Raw genomic sequence first — 26,235 nt, 5'->3', positions numbered from 1 at the left:
TCAACGAGAAAGATTTATCCTAAGCCACTCTTCAATTAGGCTCTAAGAAAAGCTGAAATAAATAGCAAAGTATGGATACGTAATTCCTTATTATTTATTTTCCTCTTACAAAACATACTTGGACAAATAAATATAAAATGGTATATGTCATATTTAGAAACGGCCGAAGACACACTTGGTACTCCTTCCAGGAAACACTAATAAAATCCTCAGAAAACACTCATCCTTCCCACCACCCATCTTTTATTTTATTTTTTAAAAAGGTCAATTATTTTAATTCTCCACAATTCTTAACAATGAATTATCAAAATAAGCAATAGAACACTACTCAGAGACAAAGACATTTAAATGAAAAGTTTTAAAAATACATGTGTGCACAAACACACACAATATGATGTTGCCCAGAAACTCCAACTAATGAATAATAACAAGATTAATTTGCTAGGTGACATGTCACAACTCTCCAGAAGTGCGAATAAACACCAGAAAGCCTGCAGCCAAGAGCCTGTACAGCACATCAACATGCAATCAGAGTCCTATGAAGGTCACAGGCATCAGGGTCAGTGATGGAATTTACAAGCCAGCCTCTTCACAGTGAGAACGATGCTTCACATGGATGCAGATCATGTCCCCCCTCATGAGACACATACACATCACTGCTGAGGTCACAATTTGTGAAAATTTAGGGATCCAACTTTAGCTCCAGAGCATATATCTCAGGAGTAGGAATTTGAAAACAGACAGTATAAATAGGAGTTGAGTGGAACCTGCCTGCAGCAATCTTTTATTTTCCTTTAAGGCTACAGAAAACCTGCACATAAGCAAGGAAATTAATTCTCATAATAAAAATACCCCTACAAATAGCCAAGATGTCCGTTCAGGTTCCACAGGGACAGTACGCGGTATCTCATTTTATTCTGAGGGCGGACTTTGTGAGTCTGCAGGGTTAGGATCAATTCTTTCTGGAAATAGCAGCTTCTCACAAACTGCCTCCTTGATTGGTAAATATTGTGATATTTCATTAGGTTCCGTGAAGAGGGAAGGTGGAACATGCTAGGAAAAACATAAAATCTTATTAGTATATACTCTATTACAGCCTGGACAATTTCTGAAATATTCTAGTTCAAGCATTCACAAAGCATGTTAATTTCAAAATCAGGATGCCATATACATGTAAGGAGCAATTTCCCACTGCTGAGTCGTCCAACTCAGTGTCTTGTCGTGTACAGTGCTCCCATCAGTGCTCAGAGTCACACATTTTCATCAAATCCCTCCCTGGTTCCTGTTACTTGAGTAACTTGAAAGCAAGTCTTCAGTTAGAGCCCAGTACATACTCCAACAGGAACTGAGCAACTGCTCCAACCCAAGTGGATCTACATTCAGACAGTAAGTACTACAGGGAAAACAAATACTTTAAAAGGTGCTACCTTCTAAACACTCATTATAAAAACCAAAATACTAAGGAAGGGCTTCACAAATTCCAGGAGAGCAAAAAAAATACATGAAAATTATGCCAGAAAACACAGACCATGGTATTGGTACACAATGACCAGTTTGGAGAAGGAAAAAAAGTGTGTAAAAATATATACATACAAATAACATTATACAGACTAAGTAGGTTGAATCTACATGTTTAGAAGCACACACACACAACAACTACTGAAGAAAAAAGAGACCAGGAATTTGAAAGAGAGTAAGGGGAGGAGCATGGGAAGCCTTGGAGGGAGGAAAGGGAAATGTATGGAACTATAATCTCAAAAAGTGAAAAAGTGCCAAGGTGCCAAGTCACAGGAACATCCAACGGCACTAGCTGCAGCTCTGGGCACAGATCATCCAATCTCCGGTCTCAGATTCTTCAGTATGAACAGTGAAAAGTAGATGGCAGCTAAGAACCTAGCAACTCCAGATGCCCTGGTGCTTGAGACAAGCTCCGAAGAGACTCACCCTACAGAGTCCTAAGAGCACATTTACAGGTATAAACTTAGAACAAATGGGTGGGACTAGTGGAATACCACACTTAAAATGAATCATTAAAATTCAATGTCTATACAAGAAAATGAAGAGGCAAGCGGATCTCTGTGAGTTCGAAGCCAGCCTGGTCTATAAAGCAAGTCCAGAACAGCCAAGACTACATAGAGAAACCCTGCCTCAAAAAATCAAAACAAAAAGCAAAGTCCAACATTTAAACACTTAAAATTTAAGTATTTACCATTAAGTTAGCAATTTTGCTTTCCCGTGATGTATATTCTCGTAACATGTAGGTCTTGTCAGCCTATATTCAAGAACAAAAAAATTACAATCTATTTTTATATTGTTTTTATAAAAGTCTCCCTATAAAACACTGTCTACATTTCAGAACTGGCTGTAAGGAAAGCATAAAGTCTGATGAAAATAATTGACTCTACAATGAGAAATGCTTCTAATTATCAACAATTCTGAAATGTTATTTCCTATCCCTATAAACACATTAACTACAGAAATAACTCCAAATACACACAGGTAACCAGACTTGATTATTAGCATGTTAAGCACACCCACACATAAACAAAGGCTATACATTGATAGGATAGATTCATGCATAATAATACAAGAGATATTTATAGGCTTTGAGTTTGAAATGAAATCTTTTTCTTAAGCTATCTTGTATTTTCACTGGATCCTTTTGTTCCCAAATAGATAAATAAATTTTTAAATGTTTTTCCTATTACTACAAACATCTTCCTCAATTCCTAACTTAATAAAAAAAAATCACCCTTTGTCAGGCAGTGGTGGTGCATGCCTTATAAACCACAGCACTAGGAAGGCAGAAACAGGAACAACCGCCTTTCTGTACTCGGTGTTTCAAATTTAAGACTTGACAGAGTTTCTCTGTGTAGCCCTCACTGTTTGGAACTCATTCTGTAGACCAGATTGGCCTCAAACTCAGGCTTTTAAGACTTTTAAGGTGAGGTTAAAGAACTGCATTTTGCCAAGTATGATGGCGAATGCCTTTAATCCCAGCACACTAGGAAGGCAGAGACTGGCAGATCTACATAGTAAGTCCTATCTAAGACAGACAGAGACATATGATGAGACACTGTCTCAAAAACAAACAAAAAAGAAGAAAGAAAAAGAAAAGAATGAATTGCAATTTATTATAATTTGCTTTTTGGATAATCATTTTTCAATATAGAAAATCTGCAAAATTATACTTCTCTAAGGTTTCAGTCTTTTATATCACTAAGAAACAAGAGAAAAATTAGTGTTCACCATAAAGATTCAATAACGTAAAAGTATAAATAAGAAAAAGGAACATATTAAAGTGGCTACTTCTGGTAACGCAGCCTTTCGTATCTCAAACCCTACACAAATTCAACCCTGTGAGAACCCCTCTCCAAGGTAGCTCAGTTTACTCTCTACCATCAATGTTGATGCGTGTCTATTTTCCTGCTACAGCTGTATGGATAGAAACAGATTAATCAAACTTATTAAGTTCCTTCATGTTACATAAACAGCACTGCTGTGAACAGTTAAGTATCTGACCAAGTACATGTTAACTATTTGTAAGCTTCTGTATAGAACTTTTTAGGATAAATTTATTTTAAAAACTACAATTAAGTTTAAATATTGTACTTTTGCGATTGAGCAGAGGAAAGTGCAATGCTTTGGCTTTGCTCATACAAAGGGAAAGGCTGCCAGGTGCCTTTAATCCCAGCAGAAGCAGCAGCTCTCTGACACCAGCCTCAAGTATTTACTGATCTCTAGAACAGCCAGGGCTATGTAATAGAGAGGGAAGAGAACAAGAGGAGGAGAGAAAGGCGGCGTGGGGGACAAAATGTCTAATAAAGGTGTGGGGGAGCCAGGGGTGGTGGCACACACCTATAATCCCAGCACTCAGGGAGGCAGAGGCAGGCAGATCTCCGTGAGTTCAAGGCCAGGCTGGTCTGCACAGAGAAACTGTCTTGGAAAAAACAACAACAACAACAACAACAACAACAACAACAACTTGGGAGGAAATGTCAATCTAACCCAATCCAAGCTGGTTCAAATCCAGCTCTGCCACTTACTTACTGTGTACCTTAAGCGAGCTATGTAATCTTTTTGACTTAGTTACCACAGCATGATTTCATGGGCTAATATGACCATGATTAATAGTTTTGGTGTTTCATAGAGCAATGTTAATTTAGAACATGGCTGCTCTGGTAAGAGATCACATCCAAAAACCTTCTAGGTCTGTGTGATCCAACTTTAATACAAACATGTAATACAGGAGACAGAACTAAGCAGATCTGAGTTCAAGGCCAGGCTGGTATAGAGAAAGTTTCAGGTTAAGAAAAGTTTAGGTCCCAGCATGGTGGTTCACACCTTTGATCCTTAAATATGAGAGTAAAGTTAGTTTGTAGAAGGAAGCACCCATGTTTGAAAGTGATATCTAATTGAGTGGCAGAAAAAGTGACAAAATCAGAGAAAGATTTGACAGAACAGGATACGCCCAACTCTCACGAGAAGAGAGAGGGAAGGGAAGCTACTTCAGGGGCAGTGCAGAGGGAGGAGGCAGTTTTGCCAGGACAGCAATCGAGAGAGGGGTTGCAGAGAGAGAACTCAGGCGCAGACCGAATGAGCCAGAGAATGAGAAGGATTGCAACAGTTATCTTGAGGCCAGGCTGAGAAAGAAGCCAGATTGAATAAATTAGCTGGGAGAAGAGTCTGAGCAAGAACAGCTGAGTTGAACCAGGAAGCCCAGAGCTCAATAAGACAAGACAGGTTGAGCCTGTTAAGCAGTAAGTCTCAAAACATTTTAGGCCTAGGTTAGATTGTATGGAGGCCAGAAACTTCCAGGACTAGGCCTAGGTTAATCCTCCGAAACAACAACTGAAACAGGGGAATAAAAGCTCAGTGTCTCCTCTAATTCTTCATCTATTTGATCCCAATTCTGAACTTAAGTTCAGAAAAGACAGATGCTCTAAAGATACTGAAAAAAGTCCTATGACTCAATTTAAACCCGGTCTCTTTTTCACACTCACTTAAAGCAAAACCCTGCATGTTAACAGTTACTTCAGGCAGATGGCAGAGCTTTCCACCCTTGGAAGAACTACCAAGTAATCATACAACACAAACTTCAGGAGGCAGCACAAGTGGGATTTCTTATTCTGTTTGTTTTTGTAGACAGGGTTTCTTTGTGTAGCCTCGGCCGTCCTAGAACTAGCTCTTACAGACCAGGGATGGCCTCAAACTCAGTGATCCACCTGCCTCTACCTGCCAAGTGCTGGGGTTAAAAGCATGTGCCACCACCATCAGGCCCTTAAATGTGATTTCTAACATCAGAACATTATATAGCAATACTATGTACATGGGTTAAAAGCTAAGGGACAGTTTTCCTTAAACACAAGTACTCATACCCAGGAAGTAATTTTCATTAAAAAAAAAAAAACTTTGATTACCACAACTTTGAAAAACAAAACGAACAAACCAATAGCAGACAGTGTTTGACAATGTGTAGTCAGTAAACTTGAAACACTCAAATTTATGCATTCATAGATGACCATATAACAAGAAACATCACTTAATTTCAAATTCTTAAGTGACAATGAAACAACAAGCAAGTTCAATATCAATTAGTATATTCAGTACATGAGCACTGGTACCTCATGGTAGAGCCTTGTGTCATTCATTCTGATGAGCACCCCATCAATTCTCAGGAAAAACCGCAGCAGCAGAAAGAAGCTGGAAGGCATTACTCTCTGGGGGTAAAAACAGTGCATCATAAGTGTTAGTGAGAATTAAATACTTTCTTTCTTTCTTTTCTTTTTTTTTTTTTTTTTTGTTGTTGTTGTTGTTGTTTTGTTTTTGGTTTTTTTGTTGTTGTTGTTTTGGAGACAGGGTTTTTCTGTGTTAGCCTTGGCTATCCTGGACTCGCTTTATAGACCAGGCTGGCCTTGAACTCACAGTGATCCACCTGCCTCTGCCTCCCGAGTACCGGGATTAAAGGTGTGTGCCACCACGCCCGGCTCAATACTTAATTTCTTTACTAAAGGAAAAAAGCTCAATCCACAGTAAAGATGGCTTATGTCTATATCCTAAAGGTCCATCACAGATGGAAACACCTGTCTAATGCTCTGTCTGACACACCTGACCTATTCATCACCTTAGCTCAGCCACAGGAGGAGGCAGGGAGCAGGCGGCTCCAGCCACAGCTGACCAGCCAAAGGTCACTGCCTGGCACCATGGGTTTCATACACACACTGATAACATGGAAAAGATACCTAAGTATTCAGAATCCAAAGTATAGTTAAGAATGAAAGTTTATCACTTTCACACTAGCACAAAGCCAAAATAACAACAAAATAATAACATTCCAAGTCAGGAACCAACTAGATTAGAGGTCCTCTGCCTTCACTCCAACTAGCCTCACAGCCTTCAGCAGGTTATTAGCATGGCTTTAGTTTCCTAAGATAAAGAGAAGGGAAAGGAATAAAACTGTTTGTGAAGAAAGCAGACACAAACAGGTATCTGGATCCCTGGGGCTCAGCAGCGTAGCACACTTGGCTAGTTCCAGGCCAGAGAGAGAGTCCCGAGAAAAAGAGGTGGATGGCACCTGAGGAGCGGCACTCGGGGCTCTCCTTTGTCTCCACTTGTGCATGTACACACACGCAGGTGCACATCGGTGCACTCACACTAAAACAGCAGTAAAGAAACTGTGTCTAACTACTACACAACTATTTATCTTTTTTTCTTTTTTGTTGTTGTTGTTTTCGAGATAGAGTTTCTCTGTGTAGCATCGACTACCTTGGAACTTGCTCTGTAGACCAGGATGACCTCAAACTCAAGAGATCTGCCTGCCTCAGCCTCCTGATTCATCATTTCTTATAAACAAGTTCCACAAAGAACGTATGAACAGAAGTAGCCTGTCTTCTAATGATAAAGAACAATATAAAAGGAAATGACAATTTATACTTGTGATTTTTATTTTCCATTTATATGCTAAGAGTTGATCTGGTAATTTTATGATATACTAAAAGTCCTAACACAGGGGTCATTATCCTGGAGAGATGGCTCAGCGTTTAAGAGCACTTGTTGCTCCTGCAGCGCACACAGGTGCAGTTCTCCACACCCACACTATGGCTCACAAACATCAGTTCCAGGGGGTGTGATGTCCTCTTCTGACCTCCAAGGGCACCAGGCATGCATGTGGTGCATGGAATCAAACATTCATATACATAAAATAAATCTAAAAATAAATACATAAGACATCCAACATGCTACCTGTAGATTCTACAAATATACTTTTTAATTAAAAAATGATAATTAAGCCAAAGTTTTCATTCATTCAAGTTAAATAATAAGCAAATAATCTACATAGTAACCAGACAGGTATATATTTTTTAAAAGACTAACATATCCTTATTTTTCATCAACTTCATAAAAGGCTATTCACTAAGATGTGCTCTAGACTCAAAAGAATTTTGCAGAGCACCAAGTCAGCCAATGGCCACACAGCAGGAGAAGGGTGTCAAAGTCAGCAACCACAGTACTCACAATCTTCACACTCAGGCTGGAGACTCCATGGTCATGCAATTCATCTTCAAACAGGAGAACTTCTTCAAAAAATTTAATCTGTTCCCTGGCTTTCAATTTCTCTGTATCTATATGATCTGTTGTAGGTACAACCTGAAACATACAGTTTTAAATGGAGGACTTTTAATGTACGTGCTGGAGTTGCAAGAGAGTTTTTATCATTTTCTTTGCATAGCATCAGCATACAGTTCTAAATCTGGATGTCTTTGGTCAACCATGAATATCAGACTTTGCCTCCACTCTGAAAATCTGAAAAACATTATAGATAACGGGTATTCTGACAAAAACAAGGTCCATATGCACCATCTTTCAGAATAAATTTAGTGTTCTGTTATAAAGATGAGAGACAAGTAGGACTTCTGGAGATGGCCTTTGCAGGTGCAGAAATAATGCAGTTCCCAATAACGTCTGAACCCAAGTCCTTGTGACAGGAGCAGCTGGTCAGATTGCATGTTCACTGTTGTACAGTATTGGAAATGGATCTGTCTTTGGTAAAGGCCAGCCCGTCATTCTTGTGCTGTTAGATATCACCCCATGATGGGCATTCGGAACAGTGTCCTGATGGAACGCCAAGACTATGCCCTTCCCCTTCTCAAAGATGTCATTGCAAAAGACAAAGAGGTTGCCTTCAAAGACCTGGATGTGGCTGTCCTTGTGGGCTCCATGCCAAGAAGTGAAGGCATGGAAAGGAAAGACCTCCTGAAAGCAAGTGTGAAAATCTTCAAGTCCCAGGGAGAAATATGCCAAGAAATCAGTTAAGGTCACTGTGGGAAACCCAGCCAACACAAACTGCCTAACAGCCTCCAAGTCAGCCCCATTGATCCCCAAATAGAACTTCAGTTGCCTGACTTGCTTGGACCACAACCGAGCAAAATTTCAAATTGCTCTTAAACTTGCTGTAACCGATAATAATGTGAAGAATGTCATTCATTATCTGGGGAAACCATTCATCAGCTCAGTATCCAGATGTCAAACATGCTAAGGTGAAATTGGTGTGCATGAAGCCCTAAAAGATGACAGTTGGCTCAAGGAGAGTTCCTCACGACTGTGCAACAGTGTGGTGCTGCGGTCATCAAGGCTCGGAAACTGTCCAGTGCAATGTCTGCTGTTAAAGCCATCTCGGCCCACATCAGAGACACCTGGTTTGGAAGCCCAGAGGGAGAGTTTGTGTCTCTGATTGCAACTCCATGGTGTCCCAATGACCCACTCTACTCTTTCCCTGTAGGGATCAAGAACAAGTCCTGGAAGTTTGTGGAAGGCCTCCCTATGAATCATTTCTCAAGTGAGAAAATGGACCTTACTGCAAAGGCAGAAGAAAAAGAAAACTGCTTTTGAATGTCTTTCCTCTGCACGACTAGACAATCATGTTGACGTCCATAGGTATCCCAAGGCTAAGGAATCAAAATGTCGTCTTTGAGCCTAGTACCAAACAATAGTAATGCTATACTTAAACTGTGAACAGCAACATATTTCAAATATTATGAACTTCGTGATGCAGATTTATGAAAGTCTATCATGCTGTTAGTTCTGAGATCTAAGTAAAAATATATTCAAGTGAAAAAAAAAGATGAGAAAATTATCAACTGAAAATCTGCATACATTACAGCTACTCTAAGTCTTGGTGTTTAAGTGAACTCATATGTACTCATTTGGAACTGGAAAAATACATTTTTCCATTAAAATGACATACATCATAGGGATTGAGAAATAAAGTGCCTGCAGCAAAAACATGTCACCTGTGCTCAATCCCCAGAACCCACATAAAGCTGGGCATGGTGGTTCCTGCACAAAAGCACAGCAGAGGCAGACTGCTACACAACATTAAGATAGTTAATCCTTCTCAACTACATATACAAAGAAAGTGTTAAGCTGATAAATCTTAGAGCTAAAATACTAAGTCACAGTGCACAAGCAACCCTTCTAATATGCTTGCAAAATGCCTATTTTATTTAAAAAGATCTAGTGCAACTAGGAAGTTGCCTTCTTAGTGGCCTTCCACTGCTACTGCCTTACAGAATCACTTATTTAAACAGGAAGAAAACAGCCATATAGAGGGACATTACTATGGGACAGGCACAATATTGAGCATTTACCTACTTCATTAATCACAGGCTCATACCAGTATCTTAGGATCAGCTAATAAACACCAAGCTGGACATGAAACTGGTCAGATTAGTGAGTGGCTTTTTCTTATGCAACTACAGCTCAAGGAATAAAAATTAAACAACCAAAAAAGGCAACGACAATAAACCCAAACACACACAAGTTGCCTCCAGCAACTAAAAAGCAAGACTAGAAGGCAAGGGACAGGCTGTCTGTTCAAATGATACGTGTTCTGACACTTTCACTCTCTACAGAAAATATGTTTTTCTGAAAGAGGGAGGGCTATGTGCTGCTCTTAAAAAACAATGTTGCTTTTATGTTGATCACTCAGGAGTCATCAAAGATTCAATGGCAAAACTCAGAGAGCGCTTAGACAAGAGACGAGGAGACCGAGAGGCCCAACAGGGATGGTTGGAGAGACGGTTTAATACCTCCCCCTGGTTGACCACCCTCATAGGCCCCCTTCTGATCCTTTTCTTACTTTTAACTTTTAGGCCCTGTATCCTTAACCGACTTCTTACCTTTATTCAAGATCGTCTCAATATAACTCAGGCCCTGATCCTAACTCAACAGTACCAAGCCCTCAGAAATAGAGACACGCCTTAAGATTAAGGCCAGTTAAAAACTCAAGGGGGGATTGTAAGGCGCGCGCTCGCTCGCTCTCGCGCGCTCTCTCTCTCTCTCTCTCTCTCTCTCTCTCTCTCTCTCTCTCTCTCTCTCTCTCTCTCTCAGCCTAAGCCTGGGAACGTGACCCAGACAAGCTTGGAAAAGTGACCCAGAAAAATTTGACGGCCAGTTTCAGTTTCTGAGATCAAGGTGGCCAACTGAGATAAACAATTTCAACTAAGGTAAACAATTCTCAGAAAAATACCATCTGGAAATTCTCTGGAAACTCCCCAACCCAAGACCAACGACCCCTGCAATAACATTTAGACAAGCACCCTTAGCAACCACCAGAGCCAATCCTAACATAGGGCACACAGCCCCTCCTAACTTTTGTGATTTTAGCCTTTAAAAGTAGCCTGTAACAGTGACTCGGGGTGCCTCCCTCCTGAGTGAGTGCTAAGGTCCCCTGATGCACGTCAGCAATAAACCTTGTGCTTTTACATCAACACTGTGGTCATCGAGTGGTCGCTCGCGACGAACCCCTACCCGAGTGGACTCTAGGGTCCAACAATACCTCCTACACATACAGATTCTCTGAAGAGTGTTTTTAAGTGTATGCATGTTTTGCCTGCATGTATGTAAATACACCGTGTGTGGTGCCCTTGGAGGACAGAAAAGGATCGAGACCACTAGGAACTAAAGTTACAAATGGCTGTAAGCCGTCATGTGGGTGCTAGAAGCCAAGCCTGGTCCTCTGCAAGAACAAATGCTCTTAACCACTGAGCCATCTCTCCAGTCCCTGAAGAATTTATGAGTGTGACTTGAGAATTTAAAATCTCAACCAATATATATGTACAAATTTAAAAAATAACAAAAAAGGCTGGGAGGTAGCGGTGGTGCATACCTTTAATTCCAGCACTCAGGAGGCAGAGGATCTCTCTGACTTTAAGGCTAGTCTGATCTACAGACCTAGATCCAGGACAGCCAGGGCAACACAGAATAACTGTCTCAAAAAAAAATTTAAAAATTAAAAATAACCCTTCACAAATTCCTATGGAAGTGATCTACATATCATAAATACGCAAAACAGTTAAGTTGCAGGCAGTGTGCTATCCAAGACTGTAGTGTAAGTTTGTGAACCCTATGCTTCAACTATAAAATAAGGGTACCAGTACCACCTGGCAGGGTTATTTTAAGCACTAAAAAACAAAATTCTAATTATTTGTCTGAAAAACTTCACATTTTAAAGAGTTTTTTTTTAGATTTATTTGTTTATATGTATTAGTATGTATGCATGTATGTTCACCACATGCGTTCCTGGTGCCCACAGAGGTGTCCAAAGAGGACATCAGATCTCTTGTATGCATGTATGTTCACCGTATGCACTCCTGGTGCGCACAGAGGTGTCCAAAGAGGACATCAGATCTCTTAGAACTAGAATTACAGATGGCTGTGAGCTGACACGTGGGTGCTGGGAAATGAGCCTGGGTCCTCTGCAAGAGCAGTGAGTACTCTTAATGGCTGAACCTTCTCTCTAGCCTCAGTCATTCCAATTGAAACACACACACACACATACACACACACACACACACACACACACACACACACACACACACACGACAACAACAAAAACTACACCACATTCATCAACTTTAGATCATAAAGCATCTTCTTTCATTTCTGGTATTTCAATAAACACAGTGCCCTTCTATTTGAGACCATTTGCTGAGGTTTTAGCTGTGTAACAAACACTGCACTAAATTATGTTACACGTGGGATGTCGTACTGCCCATTTATCAGATTAAGACCTTGCAAGACCAAGCTGTGGGGAGATGACTTTGAACCCTGAAACCTATATAAAGCTAGACACAATAGTGCATGTCTGTAATACTGGTGCTCCTAGGGCTGGAGACAGAAGAACTCCAGAAGCCTGCTGGACACTGAGCCTAGTGTGCACCAGTAAAACTCAGAAACCTTGTCTCAAACAAGATGGAAGACAAGAACCTACACCCAAGGATGGTCTGACCTACACACACATACACACATTCTCACACACACACACACACACACACACACACACAGAACCAGTCTATATTCTGACAAAGCCTGAGTACATTACTACCAGAGTGGGTGATCACACTGACGTTTATCAGCAACACCTTAGAAGAGATTAAATGACAGGACAAAGTGTGGTTAAGAGAATACCAAATGCATAGTGTATCTCTTACTACCACCGGCCCTCTCTATTGCCTTGCTCCTGAGGCTACACTTACGTTTAGTGCAGCTTTTCCTAAGTGAATCCATAAAGCAATCATCATCACTATTGCATGAGGTTTTTTAAAAATCCAATTTCCTCATCTCTGGCAATGGAACATCAAATGACCTAAGCTCACTGCAAATTTCTTCAATCAGAAGAGACTATAGTCTGCAAAGTTCTTAAGAGAATAAAAAATGACCTCACTTCTCATTGGACTATACCAATGGTGTCTACTACTACCAACAACACACAGCAAAGTTCAATATATGTCTGATGAGATGAATAGATGAGCAAAAGCTTAGAGAGGGAGAAACTAGTAAGACCTAGTTTCTATCTCCTAAGAATAAAAAGTTGTGCCTAGGAAGGATTTCATACATGTCTCACATGTCCAGCTAACCATCAGTTGATGGTTGATGGATCGCCAATAACTCTTACTTTTAAAAAAATTTAACCTGCTAGGCAGTGGTGGCGCACAACTTTGATCCCAGCATTCAGGAGGCAGAGGCAGGTGGAGCCTAGTCTACAGAGGGAGTTCCAGAGTTGCATCCTGGTTCCAAAAGGTTTTTTTCTTAATCTGTGTGCTATGTCTGTGTGCCACAACATGTGTGTGGAAGTCAAAGGACAACTTGAAGGAGCTGGTTCTCTCTTGTCACCAAGCAAAAGTCATCAAACTTGCCAACAAGTGCCTTTACTCACTGAGCCATCTCACCAGCCCTAAAATAACTTCTAAGGAAAATAGTTTGCACTGAAACAATTTTGTTCTTTATATCTGATAGACATACACTCTAAGCCACATTTGTTTCAGTTCAATCTTACTATAAGACCTTAAAATGTAGCTAATGGCACTTGGGAGACAGAAGCAGGCAGTCCTTTGTGAGTTTGGGGCCAGCCTGGTCTATAAAATGAGTTCAGGACAGCCAGGGCTCTGTTATACAGAGGAAATCCTATCTTGAAGAACAAAAACAAAAAAACAAACCAATGAAAAAATGAGGCAGATGCAGCCCTACCAATCCCACAATCTCAGTGTCTTTTTGAGCAGAGATTATACAAATACAACTTGACGCTAACACTGCCCTCAAACTTGTAATTAGAACTTGCCTGTGAACTCGTCATATAAAAATTCTGCTATGGGCAGACATTATGATTTACTCAGTTTACTAGTAACAGTACCTTGATTAAATAATCTTTTCATTTTTCTTTTCTTTTCTTTTCTTTTTCCTTTTTTCTTTGTTTGCTTTGTCTTGTTTTTTGAGACAGGGTTTCTCTGGGTAGCCCCAGCTCAGAGATCTGCCTGCCTCTAGCCCCCAAGTGCTGGGATTAATGGCATGCACCACCATGCCCAGGTGATTAAATAATCTTGATTAAATAACTCACCTAAAGAGCCAGGTGCAGTGATGCAGGCCTTCGATCTCTGAACCATGGAGGCAGAGGGAGGTAAATCTCTGTGTGTTCAAGGCCAGCCTAGTCTACATAAAGTAGGTGGCCATCCAAGGCTACATGAAACACTGTCTCAAAAAAAGGAAAGAGAAAGAGAAATGTTGGAATATGGTCTGGTGCTTGGTATTTGTTAAGTGCTTGTCCAAACCCTGCCCCACTCCCTTCCCAAGATTCTCACTGCAGACTGTCGCTACCTCAAGTACTGCTGTTTTACCTTGCCTCCCTGCCAGACAGGGTGGGAAGAAGGTAGCTGTGGCAAAGGTTTGCGGCCAAGAAGCAGACAGGTACTAGAGGAGGAAGAAGATCGTCATGGGTTGAAAGGAGCCATATGCGCCCAGAGGAAGAAGTTCCACATGGAAAGAAATGGCCCAGATGAACACCTCAGCAAATATTATGGATGGAAGATAGCCCAAACAGAAATTACTAGAAGCAGATGACACTGGATGGAGACTGGGATATAATGGAAGGTACCTTAGGAACCCAGGTGATAAGGCTATTCTAAAATATATCAGGTGTCTGTGTTTTTATTATGAAAATGGGTTAAGGCTGGAGAGATGGCTCAGTGGTTAAGAGCACTGCCTGCTCATCAAGAGGTCCTGAGTTCAATTCCCAGCAACCACATGGTAGCTCACAACCATCTATAATGAGATCTGGTGCCCTCTTCTGCAGATAAAGCACTCATATACAATAAATACAATAAATAAATCTTTTTTTTTTTAAAAAAGAAAATGGGTTAAATAATACCACCAGAATGATTATAAGCCTAATAATAAACATTTATCAGGCCATACTTTTAAGTTAACTACAACAAAGAAAGAGCAAATAAATAAACGAAAAAGTAATTCACCTATAATCATACCAAATTTAAAATCAGTGCAAGCAAGATGTAAGTTCTTCAATGGATTTGTTTGTTCAACTCTAAGCCACAAGCTAGCAGTTCCTAAGTCACCCACTAATGCATTACCAAAGGCAGACCCTTCTTGGCTGTGATACTGCTAACATCAAGGCATAGGAAGCACTTGCCAACCTTACTGTAAAGAATATTGTTCCCAGGCAGGACAGTGCGAGCCTATAGCTCTAGACATTCAGGAAGCCAAGGCAGGAGGGGCACCTGAGCCCAGAGGTTCAATGCCAGCCTCAGAAGACTCCCTCTCAAAGGAAAAGAAAAAGAAAAAAGGAACGTGGCTATATCTTGTAATAGTCTTCTATTTTCCACTAATAAATGAATTAATAATTTACAGCGATAATAAACAAAATCTTCTAACATTAGGCTCTAAAGCCTGCCCCAACCAAAAATAAGCAGGATGAAAGCAGTGGGGCAAAGTAATAGCCACAGCTATAAGATCCAATGCAAAGATTATCCAAGAAAACTAATGATGCATAAAAGCAAAAGGTTCAGATTTACCTTTAACTTAAGAGAGTCTCCAAGTAATGTTCCTTTATAATCTGTTGTATAGGTCCAGTCATATGGTTTAATAACTTCTTTGGAGTGTTCACCCTCCGTCCTCAAACACCGAAACAAAAAGGATGAAATTTAGAATATACATTATCAGTGTTCATATGAACACCAAATTATACATTAAATACGTAAAGTAAAATACCCTACTAATACACATACAATATAAAGCATCCTATTAAAGGCATATACCATCATTCACTAGCAGAAAACCTTTCTTACTGCTTTCTGAACATTTACTATTACTTGGCATGTGGTGGTACAGTCTTTGAAGATCATCTTACTATCTAAGATGTGATTTAATGCTTACATTTCTTTCTATCCTCCAAAGCACATAGTATACAATAGGCACAAAGTAAATATTGCTGATTTAACTAGCAAAAACAAAAACTTTTTCTTAGTTTTAAAACTCTACAAATAGTCAATGAAAATCACAAGAAATGTTTTTCTTTAAAAAACAGAAACATGCCGGGCGTGGTGGTGCACGCCTTTAATCCAAGCACTCGGGAGGCAGAGGCAGGTGGATCACTGTGAGTTCGAGGCCAGCCTGGTCTACAAAGCGAGTCCAGGACAGCTAAGAATACACAAAGAAACCCTGTCTCAAAAAACAAACAAAAAAACCCAAAACAAACAAACAAAAAAAAACAGAAACATTAGCCAGGCATGATGGCTTACGCCTTTAATCCCAGCACTTGGGAGGCAGAGGCGGGCAGATCACTGTGAGTTTGAGGCCAGCTTGGTCTACAAAGTGAGTCCAGGAGGGCCAAGGCTACACAGAGAAACCCTGTCTTGGAAAAACAAAACAAACAGACAAGCAAAACCCCAGAAACATTAAAGTCCAATGTACTGACTGGACTAAAGGACACGTACACAGCTCTGCACAAGTGTATTTCAACTTAACGACTATTTCAAGCAGTGGTAAAATTAGTCTTTGTTTTATGGCTCAGAAAAATGAGTTTTCAAGTGAGACAGTTGGCAAGTTTAATTCTAATAAGACACACGCATCCTTACTGAGTACTTCCTTCCTGTTATGTTGGGTTGTCACTGCCCAGGTTCTCACCTACTTTCCTGCCACTCTTCAGCACAAGCTACTTTAAGCATGCCTTGGTAGTTGTTTACGCATCTCAGTGCATCTGTAGCATTGAACTCAATCCCAAAGCCAGAGCCATGCTGGATCCTTAGAACGTTGTCTCCAAACATCATTTCAGGGAGGGATGGCATATGCAGCTCATCAGCTAGTCTACACGTAAGCAAAGGTCAGGAGGTTACTCTGTGCTCACCACAGTCACTTGTGTCTCCTTTTCATCCCAACCTAATTCTGACTTGACAGAATGAGTTAAACAGTACATGACTTAATAAACATGACGTTAAAAAAAATCTATACAATAATTTCATCACCTACTCGTTCATCATCATCATATCTTTATGGCACTAAAGTAGGTAAGATAGACAGTGTGAAGTGTTAACATGGAAAGAAAGAAAAACAAAGTGAGGAACTGGATTTCAGATAATGATGATCAATTTCAATTTTGCTACTTGTAAAATTTGATCTTCAAAACCATTATGTGAGCTAAGAAAAGCCCACAGAGCTCAACAGTATGTATGTAACTGCTAGTGTATGTCACCCCAGGCCTTTACCAATGTGCTAGGCTGTATTCTTTACACATGCCTCGCATGGGCAGCTCCACTGGGATATATACACAACAGCCAGCGTCACAACGTGTTTAGCTATCATGGATGGTATTGTTATTACGTGTTTAGCTATCATGGATGGTATTGTTATTGTTTTGATACTTAAAAAGTTGTCAAGAAAAATTGAGATTTTGTTGTTGTTGTTGTTGTTGTTTAAATTGGGATTTCTGGTTTTAAAAAAAGAAAGAAACTAAAGAAAGAATGAAAAAAGCTGCCCTAACAACACAAGGCCTGCTTTGTTACAAAGCACAAACTGCAAGTTGCCAACCTCTAAGTGAGGCATGACCTGCCCAGTTTGCTGGTCCTTTGGAAAACTGGGTTTGACAGCTACGAATTACAACCAACATGGAACAATAAATGTAAGGAAGCAATAGTGGCACATAGATCATGGTGGCAACCAACAGCCCTCTAACTGGCCTTAAGGCCCATTCAGCAAAAGAAAATCATGCCTGGTACTAGAAACCTTGCCAAGTACCTGAGACTAGTGAGGTTACAGATAGTAAAGAACCAACAACCACCACCACTTTGCTAAGCCAGCATAACTCACATAACACACACACACACACACACACACACACACACACACACACACACACACCATTACCACCACCATCACCACCACCAACAATAATAACAACAACAAATTAAAGAAAAAGAGGCCATGAATTTGAGAGAGGAAGTGGAGGGTGACATGGGAGAGGTTAGCCAAAAGGAAGAAGGAAAATGATACAATTATAGTTAGTTTCAACAAATTAAAAAGTGTATTTTTTTTTTAAGTTGGGTTTATAGTCCCAGTTAAAAGACTTCTCATTTTTTTGGTGTCTGAGATTGAATTTAGGGCCTTGCTCCTGACAGGCACATACCCTGTCACCTAGCGGCAACCTTGCTTTCTGTTAAGGCAGTTAGTTATTCACTTGTGGAAAAACAAGCTGTAAGTGCATAGGCTGCCACGCTTTATGACCCAATCACCCTGGTTACCACCTGAATGTCCAATTCAGGGATGAAAGTTCAACATCTTAACCAAAGGCAATTTATCCACAGGCTGGCTAGAAACCCTGGAAACTTGGCCCAATATGCTTATTCTGGGTTGAATAATGACCAATTATTACTGATTCTCTCCTTTGTGAAATCTGGGTGAACAGTCACAAATCGCACAGTTCAGGAGACACAGCATGAGCTGGAGTGATGAGGCAGAGAGTGGAAAAGCGACACTGCTAAGTAACTGAAAGAGGAGCAGTGACGGGAGCACGTCAAAGACACTAGCAAAGAAGCAAAGATAGCACAGCCTTCCACAGAAGCTGCCCAAGCCCTTCTAGACGAACAGATGGACAGGTCGTCCAGAGTGGTTCTATGTGTCCATCCCGTTCCCGATCTACTCATCTTCTACTATCCTACCTAAAATAGCGTCTCCTAGGTGTGATGGTACACACCTTTAGTCCTAGCACTCAGGAGGCAGAGGCAGGCAGATCTCTGTGACTTTGAGACCAGCCTGGTCTACACAGTGAGTTCTAGGTCAACCAGAACTACACAGTGAGCTCTTGTCTAAAAACAACAACCAACCAACCAATCAAAACCTGCAGTGTCTGCATCTCACAATCTGAATGTATAACTAACACAAAAGTTCCAAACAAGTACATTTTTCAGGCACCCTGTGAATCAAATCTTACCGATTTTGGAAACTTTTAAAATGTTCCAAAGGCTTCCTTGTGGGTTTTTTAAAATATAAAACTATTTACTGGCCACTGCTTTTATACCAGATTTTACAGTAAGGTATGCAATATACAATTAGGTAACATTCTGCTCATTATTTTATTGATTTTCCTGGCTTCTGTTGAACCACTAATACAAAAGATTGATCATACACAATATAAGAAATGACATACAGTCAAGTGTTTAAGTGGTAAGAGCTGGGGCTAGAGAGAGAGCTCACGAGCAAAAACGACAAGAGCTGCTCGTCCACCTAAGCCAGCAGTTCCCAAGCCTTCTACTATCTGACAGGGTCCCCTGAGTTACCACCTTCTGTCTGACAGGGTCCCCTGAGTCACCACCTTCTGTCTGACAGGGTCCCCTGAGTCACCACCTGCTGACCAGCGGCGGAGGTGCCACTCTATGAACTATGAAGGTCTTCTCACTCTAACATAAAAACTTCTTTGTCTTATGAAGACATGGATCAGCCGAATCCCAGCACTCAGGAGGCAGAGATGGGTGGATCTCTGTGATTTTGAAGTCAGCCTGGTTTACAGAACAAGTTCTAGGACAGTTGGGGCTACACAGAGCAACCCTGTGTAGAAAAAAAATCAAAAATCAAAAATCAGAAGGAAGGAAGGAACAAGGGAAAAAAGGAAGGAAGGAAAGAAGGCAGGCAGGCAAGCAGGCAGGCAGATGGACAAAAAGAAATGGTTCACAAAGAGACTCTCAAAGTGTGTACTAAACAAAGTGTCTGAGTTGCTAATTAAAATACACCACAGTTTGTCCAGTGTCTGGGTAGGGAGATTCTTGACAAAGATATATTTTTTCTTCGAAAAATCTGCAGATAAACTGTTACATTTACATAAGCACAGATATAGATAAGGCTTCCGATGCAGCTGCTTTGAAATGATCTAATTTAAGTTGTTGACTTTTCTGTGTCCCTAAGCACGCAGCATAAATCTTACTTTACCACTTCTTGGCAGTGACCTTCACATGTAACAACATACGGGCTGTGTCAGTTAAAATGAGTATGTAGCTGCTCCAGAATAAAGGCTCTGTCCCTGAGGTAGCCTTACCTCTTCATTTGGTTTCTAATCTACTAAAGGCTAGAAAAACAAACAAGTACATTTCTTAACACTGTATAACAATTACCAAAAAAAAAAGGACAAGAAATAACAATTCAATTGTTAGGGCAAAAGAAATACAATGAACTTTGTTCTTCCTTCCAACTCTAGTGTGGTTGTAATCACATGGTGCAATAATTTAAATTTGCTGAGTAAAATTCCCAGGGATGCTAAATAGAGCACAGGGTCTATATGTACCTACTCCATACAGCATATAAGCTGGCTGGATTCCTTCCTTCCTTCCTTCCTTTCTGGTTTTTCAAGACAGTGGTTCTCTGTAGCCCTGGCTGTCCTGGAACTCTCTTTGTAGACAAGGCTGTCCTCGAACTCACAGAGATATGACTGCTTCTGCCTCAAGAATGGGATTACAGGCTTGAGCAACCATTGACCGGCATCATACAGGCGTTCTTTTCCTTTTTCCTTGCTAAAACTTCTAGACTCTTGAACAGTAGTTAAAATGACTAGGTAAGGGGGCTGGAGAGATGGCTCAGAGGTTAAGAGCACTGTCTGTCTGCTCTTCTAAAGGTACTGAGTTCAACTCCCAGCAACCACATGGTGGCTCACAACCATCTATAATGAGACCTGGTGCCCTCTTCTTGTGAGCAGGTACACATGCAGGCGAAACAATGTATATGTAATAAATAAATCTTTTTTAAAAATGACTATGTAAGGTAAAATAATACCAAAGAGAAAATATTCTTGCGAGCTGTGGCAATGTCTTTAATTTCAGTTCTGTGAGTTCAAGGCCAGCCTGGTCTACAAAGTGAGACTCTGTCTCAAAAAAAGATATAAAAAATATACTCTTACAAGAAAATAGAAGGGGAGTGGTGGGAATAAAAAGATTAGCAGGGGGGCTGGAGAGATGGCTCAGTGATTAAGAGCCCTGTCTGTTCTTTCAAAGGTCCTGAGTTCAAGTCCCAGCAACCCACAGGGTGGCTCACAACCACCTACACTGAGATCTGGTGCTCTCTTCTGGCGTGCAAACTCACAATGCAGGCAGAACACTGTATAAATAATAAATAAATCTTAAAAAAAGAAAAAAAAAGCTGGTCAGTGTTGGCGCACGCCTTTAATCCCATCATTCAGGAGGCAGAGACAGGTGGATCCCTTTGAGTTCGAGGCCAGTCTGGTCTACAAAGTGAGTCCAGGACAGTCAAGGCTACACAGAGAAACCCTGTCTCAAAAAACAAAAACAAACAAACAAACAACAACAACAACAACAAAAGATTAGCAGGAATTGGAGCGGAGCAAGAGCCTACTAAGGGAAATATGAATGTGATCCAATTACACTATGTATACAGAGAAAAATGTCATCGTAAACCCATTATATAACAATATATGCTAATAAGACATTTTAAAGGATAAAGTCTTATATAAACTCAAGAAAATATCTATGCACAATTATAATCTTCCCAATAGCTTTAAATTTATTTCCAATTAGACACACTAAACAAGTCTTTATGTATATATCAAAATCAGTAACTTTTAAAAACCTGTATGATCAAATAAAATAAGCTGGGTTTAGAGGGAAGAAACACAGCTCCCTATGGAAACATCTAGCTCATTTCTGGGTCATCAAAGGCCCATAACAGTTTTTTAAAAAGGGCTTAAATATCACCTAGGAGATGACCTAATGCACTGCACTCCCATGTTCTGATGAGCTTTGTGTTTTTACATGACTGTATCAATAATAACTATGAAGGAAAGATAATGACAAGCCTGTCACTTGTAAGGAAGAAAACCAACTCTTCTGGTAAAAGTTTCAACTTCTTAGAAATTTCAAAATTGGTTAAGAAAAGAAGCAACAGCAGTTAAGAAGAAGGGTAGAAATTAACATCTGCTCACAGGGTTGTACTTACATTCCACCCTGGGGCCACAATCACACCTATTTACAGGGCTCTCTAGGACTCTTGCACTCCACCCTGGGGCCACAATCAAGCAAAACATTCTAAGAATTTGATCAGATTTATACTTTTGACTCAAATTGCTAGCTGTGGGATCTACACAAAAACAAACAACAACAACAAAAAAACCCACATACAGGGAAAAGGTTGGATCATACATACTATGTACTTTTTCTCAAGATTCATTTACTTACAGTATTCAGTATTCTGTCCACATGCCAGAAGAGGGCACTAGATCTCATTATAGATGGTTGTGAGCCACCACGTGGTTGTTGGGAATTGAACTCAGGACCTTTGGAAGAGCAATCAATGCTCTTAACGTCTGAGCCATCTCTCCAGCCTCCATATACTAATACTTTTTAACTTCAGTTATAACAGTGAAAAGGAATACTGTGAGTGTCCAATTAAAAATAAATGGTTATATGTGAGAAGAGAAAACAAAAAACAAAAAAAAAGACTACTTTCTTTTCTTCTCTGTGTAGCCCTAACTGCCCGTGAACTCAGAGATCGCCTGCCTCTGCCTCCCAAATGCTGGGATTAAAGGCGTGCACCACCACAGCTCAGCTCCTACCAGGACTTGTCTCAAAATTACCAATAAATAAACCAGGTATGGTGGTGCACACCTTTAGTCCCAGTACTTAGGCAAGCAGATCTCTGTGAGTTGAGGCTAGCCTGATCTACACAGCTCCAGACAGCCAGGGCTATGCAGAGATCCTATCTCAAACAAACAAAAAACAAAAACCAATTAAAGGTTATATAAACTTGTAACCATATGATGAAATATTATAAAACAATTAAAAGTGTTTAGAGAAGATAAGAAAATGTTTAAGATGTATATTAAGACAAAAATTGGGTGCATACTCTATGTCACTTGTTGGTGACAAAAGTTTCTAAGCTACATGTTTTAGGATAGTTAATAACAGTAAGATGGCACATTTTCACCATAAATTTAGGTAAAGTTATTCTTTACTATCAGGGGATGGAAAACATTAATGCCCAAAAGATTAAATACATTTAAAGATTGATATTCACAAGATGATTCTGTAAAATATAGGTTTTTAACTACTTTCTTGAATTAGACCAACTGTGAAATAATAAATATAACTCCATGGGTTTTACCAATTTATCTGGAAAAATCTAGTTAGTCATGCAAAATATTCCAGTCACATTGGTAAAAGGATCACCTATATTAAAGTAGATTGCTTCAAATGCTCTATCTCCAGCTCTATCACTGGTAATATCTACTTGCTTCTGGCTCTATCAGTGGTGTTATCCATTTGCTAAAGGTTAGGCATGACATTAGAAGCGAGGTATTGCGGACTTGTTTAAGATCCAGGAAATCCAGTGCCCTCTTCTGCCCACCACTCCCAAGCACCAGGTCCACATGCAATGCAGCAAAAACACTCATACACGTACGATAAAAATAAATCTATTAATATATTCTGAGCTGGGCTTGGTGGCGCACACCTTTAATCCCAGCACTCCGAAGGCAGAGGCAGGCGGATCGCTGTGAATTCGAGGCCAGCCTGGTCTACAAAGTGAGTCTAGGGCAGCCAAGGCTAACACAGAGAAACCCTGTCTTGAAAAATCAAAAGAATATATTCTGAATTTATAACATTTGAAAAAAACTTTATGTTTAAAAAAGACAGGAATTTTTTAAAGATTTATTTATTATTTATGCAGTATTGTGCCTGCATGTGAGCCAGCAGGCAAGAAGAGGGTACCAGATCTCATTATAGATGGTTATGAGCCACCATGTGATTGATTGCTGGGAATTGAACTCAGGATCTTTGGAAGAACAGCCAGTGCTCTTAACCTCTAAGCCATCTTCCAGCCCAAGACAGGAATTTTTACATATGTAAATTTTAAATCTCTAAATAGGATCCTGTCATGATGCTGAGCCTTTTTTTTTTTTTTAACCCATCATCTGGCCATCAAACAGGCACCTAAAGTTAGCCTCTATCATCTATTTTCCGCTTACTGGCCTCCTTTCCAGTCTCCAACTTCTATAACACCTCCAAGGAACCTTTCAGACACAAGCACGGAGCCACTCTGGGTAAAACTACACCTGGTGGCCATCATTTAAAATCCAAAGTCCTTAGCAAGAAAGAGAACTCTCTGCCAGGCCGCGCCCCCCAAATTGCCAAGATACAGCTGAGGCATCCCCAAACTCTTTCCAAGTCCACCCAGTCCCCAGATTTCATCAAGATTCTGTCCAGATGCACTAACAACTCCGCCCAACACACACACACACACACACACACACACACACACACACACACACACACACACACACACACACACACACACTCTCCCTCCCTCTCTCTCTCAAGTCGCCCCATCGTCATCCTAAACAACCACACAATATAACGCTCTCTCACAAAATTATTAATTCCTTGGGACTCTAATCTTTCATCTCCCATATCTCAAGTGCTTATCACAGCACCTGATACGCTAAAAGGAAAAAATAAAAACGAAAGCTGAAATCATTACGAGTATGCATTTTAATCCTAAACACTCACACAGTAATGTAACGGTCTCACAAACTGTGAGGTCTGTGGGACTTAATGGTTCATGTTCTGAACCTCAAACGAACTCGACAAGCTAAACATAAACACCATCTCTGTCATAGACCCCCCAAGGAAACAGGGCACCCGCGCCGAGAAAGGTGGCGCGGGCTTAGGTAGGAAGAAAAGAGCGGCGAGAGGGAAATCCACAACAGTTGCACTCAGCTCATCCCCGCGAAGCGACAGTTCCAGCAAGAAGAGGTCGCGAGCTGCGGACGCGAGCATTTACTGAAGTTGTCAATCAACGGTCGGGACAGAGGGACCGAATCTGCGGCCCCGAGAACCGCGTGTGGCTGCACCGAGCCCGCCCGACCCCCTGGCCCGCAGCCTCACTTTTCCACATCCGCAGACTTCATGATGTGGGTCTTGGCCGCCGTCAGCGTCCAAGGCCCGAAGGAGAAGTCCTGGTGGCTGCTCTGAAAGCCGTGGATCATCATGGCAGAAGCGGAGCCGCAGGGCCACTCGGGGAAAGCGCCTGCAGCAGCGGTCACAGTGAGGCCCTCCCTGCAGCTCGGCTCCTGGGCGCGTCCGTTACCATCTCGGCCCCGCCCCCTGCCGCCGCGCCCTGGGCTCTCCCTTCCGCTGTCTCTTCCGCCCATCATGGTTTTGCTTCCGGGAGCAGCCACCGGCACTGCGTGACTCGCGTCCTACGTGAGGACGCTAAGGGGCGGGACTTAGGCGCCTGGATGTCTCCAAGGAGTGCCCTGAATTTGTTCGGGTGATGTCACCCCAGAGTGGTGGTGGGAATGCTTCTCGGCCTTACCTTCACAGACTTCTCCAAGCAGTGTCCGCACCTCTTGTGCTTAGGAGGTGGCCAATGGCCCTAGCGTTTTAAGAGGCCCAGTGGCAACTGTGGCCTTCGAACCAATGGTTCCACTGCGCATCTCAGCGGAAGAGCACTTCCCATGCAAGCCATCCAGGCCCAGTATTCAGCTCTTTATTAGTATCGCGAAAAGAGCGACAAATTTTCCTTAAAGTATTTTAAGACTTTGCTACCTGCACACCGGTGTAGAAACAACCCTGACAGGCCTGATGCCCCCTCTATGCTTGCAGTGCAATTGTGTGTATCTTTGTGCAAAACACAACTAGTTATTTTAGGTTTCAGCTGCCTCAAAATGAGACGGCTTAATATTAGAGCATCTTTCAAAACTGTCTGCTATCTCAATTTCAACAACTCCCTTTTATTCCTACCCATCACGCACTCAATGTTTCATCGACTCAAGCCACTGAGCACTTCCTCCATGATTTCCGATTCAGTTCCTGCCTTGACTTCCTGGCGGTGTAAGCCAAATAAAGCTTTTCCTCCACAGGTATTTTCTGTATGTGTTTCTGTCCCAGGAACCCGTAATCAATTTCCCCCGCCCAAGGCCTCTGGCTTAATTTATTCTCTTGTGTTCTGCGCTTGCCCAGTTACTCTAGTCACAGCGACTCTGCAAAGTAGGGTATCTCAGCGTCCCCATGGAATAAAAACTTCCAAGCATAGTAGAAGACTGCCTACCTTCATCACTGGCCTACACGGGTTAGCCACTGAAGAAGCTCTTCGCAAGGAGGCTGGAGCTTTTCCCACTAATGTTCCACTGTAAATCTCAACGTTATATAGAGCTTCTAGAAGACCTGAGACGGAGGAGAATGAGCAAATCGTATGTAATAAAATCCATTCTAACAGTTTTGTTTTTAAGAGTCCCATATATCCTCAGCTGACCTTCAGTTCACTAGGATAGCTATGGACATGGTAAATGCTGGGGTTACAGGTGTATTTCACTAAGCCAGCTTCACTCCAGCATGCTTTCTATATGAAGTCTTCCTTTGAATTTTTCTACATTAAACCAAGGGAAAATGTGGAGAA

The 26,235-nt window shown here is 41.1% G+C and overlaps 1 protein-coding gene and 1 pseudogene across 4 annotated transcripts; one reads left to right on the top strand and one right to left on the bottom strand.

Moving 5' to 3' along the window:
* Positions 1-72: 72 nt before the first annotated feature.
* On the bottom strand, positions 73-26,003 carry TIPRL (TOR signaling pathway regulator). 3 transcript variants are annotated; one of them, XM_084799764.1, is made up of 7 exons: positions 25,888-26,003; positions 16,474-16,653; positions 15,363-15,462; positions 7,516-7,647; positions 5,625-5,720; positions 2,210-2,272; positions 73-1,053 (listed from the first exon to the last, which is right to left on the bottom strand). In XM_084799764.1, exons 2-7 carry the CDS (start codon positions 16,632-16,634, stop codon positions 913-915), a joined length of 693 nt encoding a protein of 230 aa, XP_084655890.1. In that variant the 5' UTR covers positions 16,635-16,653; positions 25,888-26,003; the 3' UTR covers positions 73-912. The 3 variants fall into 3 exon arrangements, with proteins under 3 accessions (XP_084655890.1, XP_084655889.1, XP_084655891.1); XM_084799763.1 differs by lacking the exon at positions 25,888-26,003 and adding an exon at positions 24,723-24,963; XM_084799765.1 differs by lacking the exon at positions 25,888-26,003 and adding an exon at positions 24,345-24,363.
* Positions 7,662-10,552, top strand: LOC311607755 (malate dehydrogenase, cytoplasmic-like; annotated as a pseudogene). The gene has a single exon. The product of its transcript is annotated as a malate dehydrogenase, cytoplasmic-like (transcript).
* Positions 26,004-26,235: the final 232 nt, after the last annotated feature.

The sequence above is a fragment of the Acomys minous genome (genome assembly GCF_964271855.1).
Source record: "Acomys minous genome assembly, chromosome: 1".
In the NCBI taxonomy this organism is placed as follows: domain Eukaryota; kingdom Metazoa; phylum Chordata; class Mammalia; order Rodentia; family Muridae; genus Acomys; species Acomys minous.
Note: the sequence above shows the minus strand (reverse complement) of the source record. Positions and strands in the feature narration are given on the sequence as shown.